This window comes from Cygnus atratus, chromosome 5 (genome assembly GCF_013377495.2).
Source record: "Cygnus atratus isolate AKBS03 ecotype Queensland, Australia chromosome 5, CAtr_DNAZoo_HiC_assembly, whole genome shotgun sequence".
Taxonomy (NCBI): Eukaryota; Metazoa; Chordata; class Aves; order Anseriformes; family Anatidae; genus Cygnus; species Cygnus atratus.
Window position 1 is genome coordinate 64,660,033 of NC_066366.1, and position 16,454 is coordinate 64,676,486.

Consider the following 16,454-nt stretch of genomic DNA (forward strand, 5'->3'; position numbering starts at 1 on the left):
ACAAAAAAACTACAAATGGAGAAATAAGATCAAAACAGAAGGTACAATTATTTTCTGACAGTTCAGTCAGATGAATCTCCAGATGCCTTAATCCCTGCAATAAAACAAGGTACATTTACACTGGATGACAAAACTGACCGTTACAATAAGAGGTATCAAGTAACATCCTCCAAAGTCTTCCCAGATATAAGCTGTAAACAAGGTCCTTGCAGTCATAAACTCCTGAACCCTCCTCATTGTCCCAAGAGAATATTATTAGAGAAGGTCTACTTCAGCTTGTGCAGGTCATGATGATGTTCACTATTCAAACTCCCACATCTCTATCTTCCAGCTGCATGTATTAGCCATTTAAGCAATGCACAGGCTCTTCTCCCATGGACATAAACCCTGGTCTTCATTCGCAGAGAACATGACTTTCTCTTTCTCCAACAACCGGGCTCTGCCCACTTGAGCAGTTAGGAAAGTTTCCAGAGCTGTTTAAGAGATGACTCTGACACACCAACTTCTTGCTAAAGCTGGGACCCCTGGGACCACTTGGGCAGCTCTTCCAAAAGAGATTGTGAAGAAATTGGACTTGCTGATCTTGAAGGTCTTTTCCAACCCAAATGATTCGATGATTCTAAAAATTACACCGTCAGAGCTGCCACAGACGGCATACCTGGAGCTGCTGTTAAACTGACCTCTACTGCCTGACTCCCTACAGGAGCCAGAGAAGTCAATTGTGGAAAACAAGGTTTGAAAAGTACTCTGTAGTCACTCTGCCTATCCCACTGCACAAGGCAGAAAGATCAATACCTACGTTTACTGCTGGTTGGTTTATCCAGCAGTATTCCCGAAAATAGCTGCGGCTGAGGTTCCAAGCTGCCTTCCGTACATTTGAAAACTGATCCCATCCTAACACAGCTTTGGATACTCTCTGGACGCAGTAGATAAAGCATGCTATCCGGAAGTAAGAGTACTTTTTTCACTCTCAAACATTTAATAATAAATCAGTATTTATTATTTTGGATTTTAACACTAACTTCACAAAGAGGCCACAGAAAGGACCATATGCAGAATAACTAAGGACGAATCAGCGTACAGCTGTTTTGGGGTCGGGGCACAGCTGGTTACAAATCCTGTTTACAGCAATGACATCTGTGTCTCAGTGACATAGTGTGCAATTTCTGTAAGGTCAGCACAGGAGAATGAGTAGAGCAGGGGGAAGAAGTTCAATTGCTGGAGATTCATTTGTAAAGAGCCACAGAACAGCCAGTCCATTTGTCACTACAAAAGATGTTACTCAGTTGCTGCACACCTACTGCCTGTGCTTAGGCTATCTGTTCATAAACGAGGATACCCAAAGGAACTAAAAGTTAGGATTTCTCACAAAGAGCAGAAAAGGAGATCCCCAGACTACAGATGCTGACTTATAAGAAGTCTTACAGTCAAAACAGTGAAGAAACAATTAATATGAAAGGGTTTGAAGATGATTTTGATATTGTAGGTCCGAAATGATTATTTTCACTCAAGTTCAGCCAAAAAAAAGAACCAAGATATGGAAGTCTCCAGATAAAATCAAAGAAGAGCAGTAACAAACAACAAGCAACGAGACCTGGTCAAATGAACCTTACACATGTCCTCTGAGGAGTTTACGTATTTGGTTGACAGGGTAACGGTGCTGATAATGATATGTTTTAGATTTATGTAAGTAATGACTGAATGCTGCACAATATTTTCATTAAAGTATCCAAGCATTGTAAAACCACAACATATATTAAATGGATTAAAGACTGATAAGCTGCCAAACCACTAAACTATATTGAAACAGAAGTAGGTGATGTTCTTCTCTGCCCAATGCACTTCTAAGTGATGTAGCTCAGACCATTGTAGGCCCTACAGTGTTTCATATTTTTTAAGCAACCCAAAGTAAACCAACCTAAACAGTAATTAAAGCTGCAGGAAAAGATGAGGGTTCTAAAATGGTAATTCAGATCACAACTGGACCGGAGGTAAACCAGTTAAGAGCAAATCATTTAAATGTTAACACGATGAAACAAAGAGTTACACGTTTAGGAGTAGTAACAAGTAAAAGTACAGTATCACGTCATCCAAAGGACCTAAAGAAATTCATAAACAAAATTCCTGAATTGATAATGGTTGGTATGTAATCTCTTGCTTACATACATGGGGATCTAGAAGGTGGCAAATGTGATGACATTTTTTTAATGGTCAGGGATAGATTTGGGAAGCTATAGGTTGCTAACTGTATACTGAATAAATTAGTAGAAGCTCTAACAGATAATATAGTTTCTGGATGAGTCTTCTTCAGAGGAGTCAATATTACTTTTGAAAACAAAAACAAACAAACAAAACAACCAACCTTATAAACCCATATAGACCATTAGATTTCTTTGAAGTGACCAACAAGCAAAGAAGTTGGGATGCTCTCATGCACACAGTCTTCCTGTTTTCCAAATGGTTTCCAAAAAAAGTCCCTGCTGAAATCTTTAAAACCACCAGCAGAGACCAAAACAGGCAAATTTCTTGCATGGATAAGTAATTGTACAACTACAAGACAGAAAGTTGGAGTGAAGAGCTGTTGCAGTGAAGAACTTTATTAGGCCACTGCTTATACCCATGCTTCCACTGTAACTTGAACACTACACGTAGGTCTAGTCCCCCTTCTCAAAAATGGTTTTGTAGAACTGGCAAAGTTCAGAGAACAGAAGCAAGAATAAACAGTCATTTCCATATAAGCTACTAGAAAGGCCTCTGTCTTCAGCGCTCAGACCCCACCTCATCTATTCTTGATAGGCTTTAAAAATAGCCAAGATACAGAAAAAATCATTTTTGTGCTTAAATTTGTATGTTACAGGAGTTCCATCCTTTACTAGAAGCCCAACATACGTTCAGCACAACTATACTAACAAGAAAACAACCAGCCATATCTAAAAATCTTATCTAGCTGTATTTACATTTATGCAGATTTATTCTCTAAAATTTCCTGGCTAGCCAATGTATGTAAGCACAGCAATTAAAGGAAAAAACAAAGAGGGAGAAAAAAAACCATCTAGCAGAACTGCTGTGTGTCAGGACAGCAGTCCGGAAGATGGATTTCGCATCTAGGACAAACGCTGGTAACCTAATTCCAGGCTTACACGGAGTTATATAACTGTTCTACTTCAACTTAGTTCGACTTAGTCGTTCAAAACACTTTCTCCCAGCAAGTCTAGTTAATACTGACGGAGTGAGAGGACAAAGCTGTAATTATCACAATGCAGCTGGGATATGTACAACTTGTAGAATCTTAAATTTGCTGTTCAGCTCTTTCATAGACTAGTGAGCTCCAGTGTGTAGCAGCTAGTCAGCAAATAGGTCATGCACGAGCAGAAACAGGCACCTCACTGATGTTGTTATACTAAACCAATAACCCTGCTTAGAGTACTGATTCAGTACAAAAAGCAATAGGTTTCTTAATACAGAACATAAAAAGGAAAAAGGAAACTTAAGACATTAAAATCTTCATTATTATTATGTATCCGTATGTTTTCCAGCACTTAAATTTAAATGTATTGCTAATGTCAGTTAAAATTAACTCATAAACTACTTCAGATGTGCATTTTCTAGTAAGACTGATGTCTGTCCAAACCATAGTGATATTTATTTTGATATTTTAAAATGAAAAGATAAGTCAATAAGCAGACATGATATAGATGTTAACAATTATAACTCCTCTAACTGAACCCTTTATTACAACTGAAGCAAAAGCAGCATGAACAACCGGCTTTGAAGTCTGCTCTGACACCAGACAGAAAAAACTACTATCAGAACTGCTTTTAGTTAGATCTAGGGAAGAAAGGCTTTTGGATTTTTCACTTTCATACTGAGTGTTAAATCCCGACGAGTAAACACTGCCAATGTAGTCACACGGGTGTCTTCTCTGGTTAGCTTATGGTTTAGGGTGAATACCAGTAATAATTACAACAACAAGGCTGGTGGTTTTCCCACTGCGTTTTTCACAAGCAGGTAGAGCAGATATCAAAGCAGCAGATTGCAATCTACTTGAATGACAAGAGGTTACACATTTATCCTCACAGGTAATCATTTGATCCCTTAATACTCAAGGGAAAACCCCTTCCTCCTCATGTGGAAGACCCTTTCATGTATTCTGAGACACAAAACCATGCCTCGAATGCTCTCAGCCATGACCATTCTCCCCTCACTCCCCACACTTCTTTTCAAGGTTTACAAACATTTCTTAGGGTATAATTATTGCTTTGAATTTAATGGATATTTTAACACGCTCACTGAGGAAGATAAAGCACACCTCAAAGAGATGCATTCAGTTGTAATGGAAGACTTCTGGAGGACAGAGGAATCAGTGTGCAGTTCTCCTCCAAATCCTTTCATTCCTACAAAAAGAGCTTCTGCCTTTCGGGAATCCTGCACAGACGCTTGGCAAACTGGGCTGCACATAATAAAATACTGTGTTCCTCTCCCTTTTTTAAGCCATTTACAGATAGGTTAAACAATTTTGATGCCTATGTGATTTCACTGATAACGTCTCCGCCATCTGAGTGTTGGGCATACCTTTTAGGAACTGGTTAATCAACAGAATTATCAATCCCTCCTATTCCATGAGTGCGTAGTCTCTGGAAGAGACTGCAGGAAGAAATGCTGTCAAAAACTATTTTTGGAAGTTCAAGTTTATTATATGCGCCAAATGGCCCTTAAAAATATCCTTAGTTGATTCATCAGAGGAACCCAATGGACATAGAAACCACGACTTCCCTCTACAAAAGCTGTGATATTTCTCCTCCTGACGATAACATTATTGATGTATCTAGCAGTTTTCTCCTCCTGACGATAACGTTATTGATGTATCTAGCAGTTTTCTCCTCCTGACGATAACATTATTGATGTATGTGCTGTTGCACATGATGCACTATGACACAGTGTGCATATGAGCACACTATGATGCACAGTGCTGGTGCTGTTCAGGTTTCAGGCAGCTTCCCTGGAATCAGTCAGCCACAAACTCCCTCTCTTGCAGCCACGCAAACCCCTATGCAAACCCAGAGTCCGTCTGACCCCTCGCACTCCTGCAACACCCGTGCTGAGCTAAGGGCTGGGAACTCTTGATGGGACACCATCTGCTCCTGTTTGGTACCAATTGGCTACTATTCATTCATCTGCTTATACTTATTTTATTGACATTGGAGAGAGCATGGATAGATCAGAGTTGACATTTGCTAGTTGACTTCCTTATATCAATCTGCTGCCACCCCCACCCCCAAACCTCATCAAATAAAACAATGAAACAGAACAGCAAAAATGAACAGTACCAAAACCAAATCAAGAGCTCTGGCACGTGCTCTGCTACTGTCCTGACGGCAGGGAGGAAGATCAGGAGTGCACCCGCAGTAATAAAAACTCACAAAAGGCAGGCAGAGAGCTGTACAACGATGTTATGAACATCATACCATAGAATGCCCCCAAAGCCGCTCCTGTCTGCAGATTTAAGCTAACAGCCACATATCTATCACATGCTTTGCATTTAATTGCTTTCCATAAGCTACAGCGTTATGCCATGTTTTCCTGAAAACTGAGACCATGTAAGTTAGGAGGAACGAGTATTTCTGGCTGGTATGCCTGGACCTGAGGAGACTCAGGCAGCAGCGCACAGTACCAGCGAGTCGCCCCTAAACACAGCAGGTACATTACCTCAAAGTAACCCAGCTAAGCCCTTCCAGGTGCCACACAACCCGCTCAGTCCCCTTGTCCCTTTCACACGGGTGACAGCCCAGCATCCTTTGCCTAATCGCTCTGCTGGGTTCTCACTGTGCACACAAAACCCTACAGGACCATTAAACACAAAGCACCTGCAATTAAAGGTTTGAACCACCTAAACAAGGTCTTAATTATAGCTCAGGCTCAAACCATTTGGCAACAAGATCAGAGGAATCAATATGGCACAAGGAAACTCTTTTAATTAGGGAGCGGAGATCTGTGGCCCTGCGGGCTCTCCCCGGCAGCCCTGCTGTCTGCGAGCAGAGCAAACACCGCCCACCCTCACCCCGGGGCGCGCGTTCCCCTCGGGTGTCTCTGCAGTGCAAACACGCGGGGACCCCTCTGCAGAACTTCTGGCTGGGAACGCCGGGACAGGGTGCTTGCCTTACCTGTTCTCTGGGGTGTACGACAGCTTTGGCGCCCCGACAGCAGAGAGTCCCCCACAGCTCAAACCAAGAGTTCCAGAAGCTTCTGAGGGTACGCCATGAACCCCGCAACCAAACGTCATGTGCGGTCTGTTATTTGTTGCTGGCTGGCAAGAAGTGCTGCACATCTCAGACCAGGTTCTTAAGCAGAGACAAAGGATTGCCAACAAGGCCTACAAAGCTACCCTGTTCATTGCCCTTATTTGAATATTTTTAACTTTGATTCAGTATCTCCTGGTAAAAAGTCAGTAGGAATTACCGTACTCCCCCCTGACATGTTTGATTTAACCTCACAATCAGGGAGAGTATCTTCAGGTTCTTTGGAAATTCAGGGTATTCCAGGAGAATTTTCCCCTTGGTCCGGCACTTCACCTCATGAATCTCCGGCTGGTTAGGGCTGGAAGGGACCTTACCCTAAAGACCCCTCTCAATCCCACTGTCCCTGCCACCGACAGCGCTGTTAATCAGCGTTACCAGGTGTCAAACTGCTCTGACTGAACTTCCGATTGCCAGGTTTGGAGCGGGAAATGGAGACTCATGGTAATAGTTCCACATGCGACAACATTATGACTTTTAAAAGTCATTATCAATTGCCTACCTCCCAGAAAAAAATGCACTTGCACTTCAGCATTTCCTGTTACAAATCCTCAGAATCTTGGTCAAATGCAATTTCAATAAAAACGATTACTTTGCCCTGACCTTATTTCCAAAGAGTACAGTTTAATTTTCAAAAATGCTTAAAAGCTATTGAATTATTTTGCATAAGGACAACTTGATTTGTTACCACGTTACACAAAAATCCACGCTTGTAGTTAGTAGAAAATCCAATCCCATCTGCCCGGTCCTCGTTGCTGTAGCGATAAAGCCACGCAGGCATTAAGGGCTTTTCTGCAGAGGGTGTGCCTGTTGCAGGGCTCCTATCTGGGATTTCTTTTTTTATTTGCTTTCAAATATGCCACATTTTTCTCTGAGTTATTAAAAGCACATAAATGCAATACAAATAGAATTATTCCAAACATTTTCACTTCTATTTAAAAATATCTAAGCCTTTTAATCAAATTTTTAAATCTTATGCAAAACACAACTGCATAGGAGATTTCTTGGAAACATTAATGAATGAATAAAAGGAAAAGAAAACTACAGTGCTGAATTCCTGAGCAGTCTTCCACAACAGAAAATACCCATAAAGAACACACACACACACCCTCAGCTGGCTGGTGTTAAGTTATTACTAATCGCTGAATGAGATTCTTCCCAAGAAATAATTAGTGCATCAGAAATTTCCAGATCACTGGGTTATTCATATTAAAATAACAGTTTGGCTGGTTTTATACTTTATCCCTAAGTAAGAAAATAATCAATAAAACAGTGGTTTGAAGTTCAATATCCCGGTTATTTAAGGAAATAGCTTTGACTTGTATCTGTCTTTATCCCTCTGCTATTAAGAACTGTAAATGAACGTCAGATTAGCAGTGATATATTTGGCTATAGAATATTTATAGTAGGAACTTGGATGCACATTACACACAGAGCCTGCAAAAACCTGTGAATCACTGATAAAACAGTATTGTTTCTATCCACTCATTTTCATACCAGACAAACATGTTAGGCAGATTTTTTACAAGCTTAACTTCTGTTACAGGCTGATTTCCCAGAGGCTGATGTAATACCCCTTTATCCTCTCCTCATGCTTATTAATAGCATTTGCGACAATTTCAAAACACACCCAAATACTACAGTAAGGTGAAACTTCGGAAAATTTCTATTTGCTACAGCAAAAATCTTCACCAAGAATGCCTAGGTCAAAGTAGTGTAGAAAACAGCAGGCTGGAATTAAGAATAGCCAGACTGGTGTCCTTATGCTGAGTATACGCAGCGTGTCTGCGGACACGTTAACCCAGGCACCGCACGAGCACGATGTGCTGGTGCAGGAGGCACTGTTGCTGAGAGCAGCACGCTTGTCCCCGCACTGCCTGTGCCTTCAGCAAGCACAGTGCATGCCAGGGGTCTCACTGTGAAGGGGAACAGGGCACTAAAGAGGGTTGAAATCAAATCTGGCAGAAAAGCATTATTTTGAACCTCACGATTTTCCCAATCCCATGCGTAACTGAAGTGCTCGTGGAAGTACAGTGGCAGAAAAGTGCATGGGGCCGGTGTTTGACAGCCCTGCGCTTGCCAACACACGCAGCCCTTTTGGCAGGTGCAATGTTGCCCAGCACAGCCAGTCACACCTCGGCAGGACCAGAACCAGGAACACAGCCAAGACACATACCCACCTATAAAAACATGCCTTAATAGCAACGCAGAAATTCAAAACATTGCCTACAAATCTGAATTTCGTTTATTGTGCTCTACTTAGGCATTTTTAACTAATATTTTCTTCTACAAAAAAAAATATTTTCTTCTACAAACAAAGATTCTACAGCAAGAATAAAAACAATGGAGCAGTTTCTGCTGGCAAAGTAAATTAACCCTGCCTCCCTGCACGTCTGGCTATAGGCAACATGGCACAGTTTTTGGCAAAGCTTGCTTAATTTTTGAAAGATCCTGACATGTACAATTTTATATGCAATCATGTCAGGAATGATGCAAAATACTCTATCATAAGGAAAATCTATATGTGTGAAGTTAAAATGCTACATTAATCTCATATTTATTCCAGTTTTAAATTTAGAGTACAAACTTCAAATCAAACTAGCAAATACAAGTTTTTAAAGGAATATCCCAACAAGCACACAAAACATATAGGGATGAAGAATTCAAGGCTGCCCTTTATGAAGATGTTACCTAGCTCCATGGGCAGGAAAAGCGCAGCAGACGTTGTTTACCTTGACTTTAGTGAGGCTTTTGACACAATCTTATAGCTAACCGTGTGAGATACAGTTTGATCAAAGGATGAGGACTGGTATGAAGTCCAGACAGTGGCTAGTTGCTAGGAGTCCTTCTCAGAGGTTTTTGCTATTTAACATTTCTGTTACTGACCTTGACTGCAGGTGCCGAGTGCACCTTCGGTAGGTCTGCAGATGATGCCAGGAGAGGGGAAGCAGGTGACACACTTTAGGACAGGGTCAACAGGATGACAGAAACCTCAAGACAGAAAAATGAGACAGCAGTGTGCCCTTGTGGCAACAAAGACAAACGCATCCAGGCTCCATTGGTAAGACTGCTGCCAGCAGGGCAAGGGAAGTGATTATTCTCCTCCGCTGAGCACCTGGGGCACCCAATGTGGAGCATTTGGTCCAGTTTTAGTCCCCCAGTACAAGAAATACCTCATCAGATTGGAGCAAGTCCAGCCATGCCACCAAGACTGTCAGAGGGCTGGACCACATTAGGTACAAGGCAACAAGTTCCTTGTGCCAAAGGAACTCAGCCTTGAGAAGAGAAGAATCATAACTCCGCCTTCAGTTATCTATTGAAAGAAGTATGCAGAAAGGCTCTTTGGTCTGATTTGCTGTAGAGTTGTACCCTCTTTCCTCTGCACGCATTTTCTGAGGCACCAGAACTGAAGCTGTAGGAAGACTGAACTAGGACAAGACTGGTACTAAGGAAAACAAAACAACCTTCTGCAAACTCACACATCCTCTCAGGCTAGCAGTATGGAAGATTGTTCTCTTTCAAATTGCAGGGCAGCAACTTTGTTCTGGTGTAATCCTCCTGATGAGTAAGGACTGCCACAACTCAGTGACTGGTCCAAGGCGATTTCACTGTAAACAGAACATACAGCCTGCACGTCCCTTCTCTTTGGTGAAGGTCAGTGGGAACATAGCCTGTCTTGGGAAGACTATTAGTGCTTCTCGGAGAAGTCAAAGCTGACTTAAGAAAATTAAGAAAATATTAATCAAACTTTAATGCAAGAAATCACCATCAATAATGGCAAAATAAATTAAAACATTGCATCTTTGTTTTTGTGAAAAAAAATATGATGAAGCTTTGAAGTCCTTGAACCCTGACAATTTGGTATAGATATAATAAACAGACCAAGAACCACTTATGTTTGAAAACCGGGTGCCAGTGCTGATTACAGCTTCTGCCTTGTGAACCTTGCCAGATATAGTCAGAGTTACAGTAAGTGTTTTGTTTTTCTGTATAAGAATTCAACAGGGTGGAGCAATGTGTCATGTTGTAACCTCTCATATTCAGCGGAGTCACTGGAAGGTGTTTTCAGCATGCCAATGGCATCCAGTTATGCACTTCTCCTCTAACTGGTGAGAAAGTTCAGCGTCTCCACCTATGACTAGTTAAGACAGATCAGAGAAAGCTGGCTGAAAATCAATCCAGATCATGCCTGAAATGCTGAGCTAGGAAGAAGGTGAATGAGGTAACAGGCAGTCCCACTCTTTTGGAAGCAAGAACGTTATTTACAAGACATCATGATTAGGCTGATACTTAGCTGTTAAATTAGAAACAGTGGAAGCCAACTGTTTATCACTTGTTATCAATGAACAGCAATACCCCTTCCTTTCTGACACAGATCTTCCAGCATTTTCCAAGAATGTGAGAAGGCTCCATTCGCAGCTTCTCTGCTGCACTGCCATGTCTTGTACACGGGACTGATCTGAAACACTTGGGAGAGAGAGCTTGTGCGCCACGATGGCACAGGGCAGCGTGATTTCTGAGCAAACACTGCACACAAGGCAGCACCATGCCCCGTGCCTATGCCTATGCTATGCCATCATCATGCTAAGCAACATCTAAGGTGATGGCCATAAAGCTATCGTGTTGGGCCCTGCTTGATGAGGGAACATCCTCTCTGTTCACTGTTCAGTAGACAGCAGAGGCGGTTGGGCTGGGCTGTCTGGTCCCAGCGAGGGACAATAGGCAGACACATCTCTATTAAAAGTTTTCTAAAAGCAAGCGTTAGATACTGTGCTTTGCTTACAATTTTCTGCATCTGTTTTAGGGGAATACTGACGACTCACTTGGCAACTAACCAATTTGCTCTACAGATTATTTTATAGGTGCCAGGTGTTAGTTTAGCACCTACCACAACTCTGAAGACACTTGGGAACCTGAACAGCCTTCTGGTAGCAGTACACTTTCAGTAAGGGAACTTAAGTCACAAATGCTTCAAATGTCTGATTTGGTGGTGGGGAGTGAAGTCCTCCATCAGAAGAAGAATTCTAAATTTTTTAACTGTTTCTTTGTCTTTTGAATGCCTTCAGCTCTGTACACCTGAACACCCCTGTGAAATCCTCTCTCTCTGGCAATATGTTATTGACCCAAGCCAGAGAACACAGACTCTCAAAGAAGTCAAGAATGCCATTGTCCTGTGATGAAGAAGCTTATCCTAGCTCTAAAAGTCTATTTACAAATTTCTATTAATACACTTTCCTAGCAAGGAGTACAACTACAATATCTCTATTCTCTTCCTTGGTTAGTCTAGTTATTCAGGAAACTCTGGCAGCTTAGCAACAGATTCTGATGACCTAGAAAACTTCAACACAAGAAAAAGCAGTATGTATAGAACTGGAGGGAAAACAGTAAGTGTTTTTAAACAACTTCTGTGGAGAAGATTAAGAATTATATAACACCAGTGGGAGACATTTTTGAAACAAAATTAAATGCACGTTATCCATTTCTTAATGAATAACATAGCCCCACACAAACATTTCCCCACTTTTTATTTCAACTAACCAGACAGAATTAGAGCACTCATTATTTAAGTATTATAACTGTGCATTAAATACATGTGCATGCTTACAGACAGACAAATGTAAATACCTCACCTGTTCATGTCTCATCTGTTCTATCATTTCCATAACACTAATAAAATGGTAACAACGATCTGAGTGGTCAACCATACTTGTAGGAAAAGGACGATTCTGCCAAATTCTCCACTCAGACATAGAAAGTTTATGAGTTCCCTCCTCTTCAGGCTTCTGCAGTTTAAAATTAAGATTAGCAAGGAGATTTTAGTTAAGAAATTGTTCAGCAAAACCAATTCCTACCTCTCTGCCAGGGACAATAAACACCCTGAATGTAGGACAGCACCTGAACATTGTCACAAATGTTTAAGTCCAGTCTAAAACAAACAATAAAAAATACAGGCTGTGTGTTGTCAGAGCTGTTCATGAAACACAGGTTGTTTTAAGTAGTAAAATGGCATAAAAACTCAATTTTTTTTTCCCCTCTGGATCAGAAAAGAGCTTGTAAAACTTGAATTTTCTACCAGTAACACTTTTATAGTTATATAAACAAGGTAATGAAAAGCTGTGATACAATACTATCATGAATACAGCATCCTGCCTGAAATTCTTAGACGCAGGAGCAGAACTTATTGGATACTGGGAGATTTTTTTCTTTCTATTTTTAATAGACGGACCTAACCTCAAAAACTCATTTCAAACATCTAATTCCTAAATTCTTAACTTCAAAAACTTGCATATAATTCTCTAAATTGCATTTTTAAGATAGACATCCTTCAAATTAAAAGTTAACTTTGTTACCCAGTGTTCCCATTAAACTACATGTCAAAGAAAACATTAAATTTAGGTTAAACTCACTGATGTTTCTTCCAGGTTTTCTAAGGTTTCAAAACGAATTTGAGGCAGTATTGGTTCCTTTGCTCCATCGCTTTCTTTAAGCCTGTAAAGTCTGTCCCATATTTCAAATTCCTCAGCTGACAAAGACCAATTCTCATGACAGTGTATTTGCTTTGGGTCTGTTGGGGAGGAAAGAAGGGGAAAATATTATCTACTTCAAGGAAAAGGACATATAGAAGAAGAAGAAAAAAACCAACTTTGTGTAGTATCAGTCAGAAGAAACGTACTTTCTTTCTGCCACAACCAGAACCAGATATAGAGAATCTGCTGTCAGAAACAAAATACCAAAACAAAGTTGCACGTGCTATAATTTGGGCACATCTATTTATTAAGTGATTGCTTTGGGGAAGGCCTCATATAAAGAAGCATTGACAGATATGAATAGAGAGATTTCGATTCAACCTATCAGACACCAATAGGCCCTGAAGACAGTTTAGCAAACAGGGAAAGCATAGGGCTTGGATTTGTAAATGTAATCCTCAGGGGAGACCAGGGGGAACGAACTACAATAAGTTGTGGGTTTTTTTGGTTGGTTGGTTGGTGGTTTTTTGTTTGTTTGCTTGTTTGTTTGTTTTCATTTTTGTTTTTAAGCTATTCTTTAAGTACTGGAAAGTAACATTATTTTGTTACATCAAAAATATTTCTTAGTCATTTCTTGAATCAATCTCTTTTCCATTTTAAAATACTAAGGGCATGCAGATGAACAGGAGGACAGAAACAAAAGCATTATGAAAATTTTGAAGGAGCAGGGAAAAGAAAAGGAGAGCTCATTGGTTTTATTTAGACTTATAACACCAAATGGTGAGTATGGGGAATCCGTGAGCATCAATGCTAGATAAAAACAAAATAAGTGCTCATATGGCAGTTCACTGAAGAAAAGGCCCTGGTGCTGCATGGCTCTGCGCGAGCAAGCTCCAGTGACACTGAGGAAATTGAGTAACTTTGTCAGTCTGACAGCAAGCCCTGACACAACCGCCACATACTTTGCCAACTGTGTGCAACAAAAATGCCAGATCCCTCAAAACAGCCACCAGTGCAAATAGCAAAGGAACATCCAAAGCATCACTGTTAAGAGCAGTTAACGTGTGATTGCCTTCAGCCTGGATGTATGAAGCTTGGAGAAAAATAATTAAGTTAATTTGACAATCGCTCTGAGACAGGATTTGGGATGAATATGCGGCCAACACCCTATTCTGACTTAATGTCATGTAAGAGGAATCAGCCTGTATCTCTGAATCCTCTCACATTACAGTTTCCAAACACTGCATCTCCAGGGACGATGTGACAATGTTTGCGAGAGACTCAAACACAGATCCCTGAAAGTTCTGAGTGCAAGGTTCAATTCCTGCTAACTCCTTCACAGCTGGAAAAATCTAACCAACAGTGAAGTTTTTTTAAGACTATGGTGAAAAAAAAAAAAGAAACAAACAAAAAGAAGATATTATTGCTACCGGAATATCTTTGACCCGAGTCTAGGAGTTGTTACACTTATTTATAGCTAACACACAGGTCAGGGACTCAGTAGAAGAGGAAGAGAGACCTGAAGAGAAAAGAAAATTTAAAACATCTGTAAGAAAAGTATATCTCGTGGCCTTTCTTGTTGTTTATAAGAAGAGTTTAGTGTTAAGTCGGCTCTAGCAGGAACTATCCAGCACCCATACACCAAGACAGTGTATTTCAGTCTTGAATTAGTGTGGAGCTCTCGAGATTGCTACCTGGACAAGGCATAAAGGAAAAGCCAGGAAGGGTACTCAGTTGTAGTCAAAAACTAATGCCCTTGGCCAGTCCAAAGAGACTTCCACTGCCTCACTTAAGACATATCTTCATACCCGACAAGTAAGAAAGATGGTCTGCCAAGCAACCAAGATGGCATTTTCAAAGAGCAATTTGCTAGACAGGAAAAAGCAGACACCAGCAAAAAACTTCAGAGGCAAACAGATCCATTTTGGGATCTCTCTTGCTCTTGAAGATGGTTATCAAGGCAGCGTACCAGAACTTTCCCTGACAGTCCAGGTGATGAACATGCCATCCAGACACGCCAAGGGAAACAGTGAGAACAACAGACGACTTCAGTTCTCCATGCTACAGATCCAGAGGAAAACTTGTATTGGGTTTCCGTGGCAAGGTTCGGTAGCAGGGGCTGCAGGGGCTGTGAGCAGAGCCCAGCAGCTGCCCCACGTCAGAGCAGAGCCAGCTCCAGCCGGCTCCAAAGGGCCCCGCTGCTGGCCAGAGCCAAGCCATGAGTGAGGTTGCTTGGGCCTCTGGGAGAGCAGATTTAAGAAAGGGGGGGAAAAAAACCTGCTGGGCAACAGGAGCTGGGAGAGTGAGGAGTGAGAAGCAGTCCGGCAGCCCCCAAGGTGGTTGGTAGTTCTCATTGCTCTACTTTGATATCAGTAGAATCACAGCCTCACAGAATGGCCGAGGTGGGAAGGGACCTCTGACGATCACCTAGTCCAACCCCTGCCCAGCAGGATCAGACAACAAATTACATTACTCTCCCTACTCTGAGTCCGTTTTGCCGCTGACAGTAACTGGTGAATGATCTCCCTGGCCTCATCTCTACCCTTGAGCCCTTCCCATCCTATTTTCTCCCCTTTTCCTTTGAGGAGGGAAGTGAGAGAGCGGCTGTAGTGGAGCTCAGCTGCCCAGCAGGGTAAAACCACCACACAGCTCCTAACAAAGGCAAGAGGATCCCTCCGACACCATCAGGTGATTGTACTGTCCAACATTACACAGGCATGAAGGCATCCAACAGCTTGCAAAATTCAGTAACACATACTTCCCGAAGCTCTGGGCTCAATAACCGAGCTATTAGGTTTCTGTTCCTGAGTAGAACAAATATTGTGGGCTGTCAAGACAATGGCCTCTGTACTTGACCAAACACAACAGGTCTCCCCAGGAGAGGAGAGTGGAAGGGAGTCCCCTTGGCTTGTAAAGAAGAGCAACGTGGTCCAGCAGGCGACAGGTTAATGCCTAACTTACCGGTTGCTCAACTCTTCCCTTCTCCAGAAACAACGATTCCATGCAATATGGGGAAAGGCCTAACCATCTGCCCCAAATACTTGGCTATGTCAGGATAAAGGAGGAAAGCAGGAGCTGAAGCCTACTTTCAACCTTTTTTCTTCTATAAAGCCTGGTTGCTGTTAAACAGAGGGAAAGTGAAGCAGACTGAAGGCAATTGCCTTAAAGCAAACTATTGCACAAGTTATCACTTCTACTTTTTACTACTGTAACCCTCTCCATTCTTGTTCTACTCATCTTAGATGAGCACACATTTCTAAGCTGTGACAGACCGACATTTCACATGCAATGAAATGACTAAAATGGAGAGAAACAGGGATGCAGACAAATAGGACTCTGTCAGCATGTATGTAAAATACAATTTCAGACTTAAGGGCTGGCAAAAAACAAAGGGACAAACCAAAACTTTGTTTTTAATGTTCACGGATTCTAAATTCATTAACCCATTCTTCACAAAACGAAAAAGCTTGTCATGAAGAGTTCTGTAGAGCACTCTGGAATAATAGCTTGCTACAGCCAAGGGCGAGCTGCCCCAGGAAATGGGCGTCTATTTGCACTAATGGGGAACCCTTACAGCCGAACAGAACAGCACCAATTCTGCAAATTACGAGGTGCTTCATTTTTCACACAAAGCCGCAATTCAGAGATTACTAGAACTCTCTGTGTGGATGAAGAAGAATTCCCAAAACTAAAA

At 41.6% G+C, this 16,454-nt stretch overlaps 1 protein-coding gene across 1 annotated transcript in view; it reads right to left on the bottom strand.

The window, feature by feature from the left end:
• The window catches only part of FANCM (FA complementation group M), a gene marked incomplete at its 5' end in the record, with an annotated part of 75,534 nt that overhangs the window by 16,267 nt on the left and 42,813 nt on the right, over window positions 1-16,454 (bottom strand). The window contains 2 exons of the mRNA XM_035551461.2: window positions 11,924-12,076; window positions 12,701-12,858. Coding sequence (XP_035407354.2) covers window positions 11,924-12,076; window positions 12,701-12,858 — 311 coding nt within the window. The remainder of the gene's footprint in view (window positions 1-11,923; window positions 12,077-12,700; window positions 12,859-16,454) is intronic.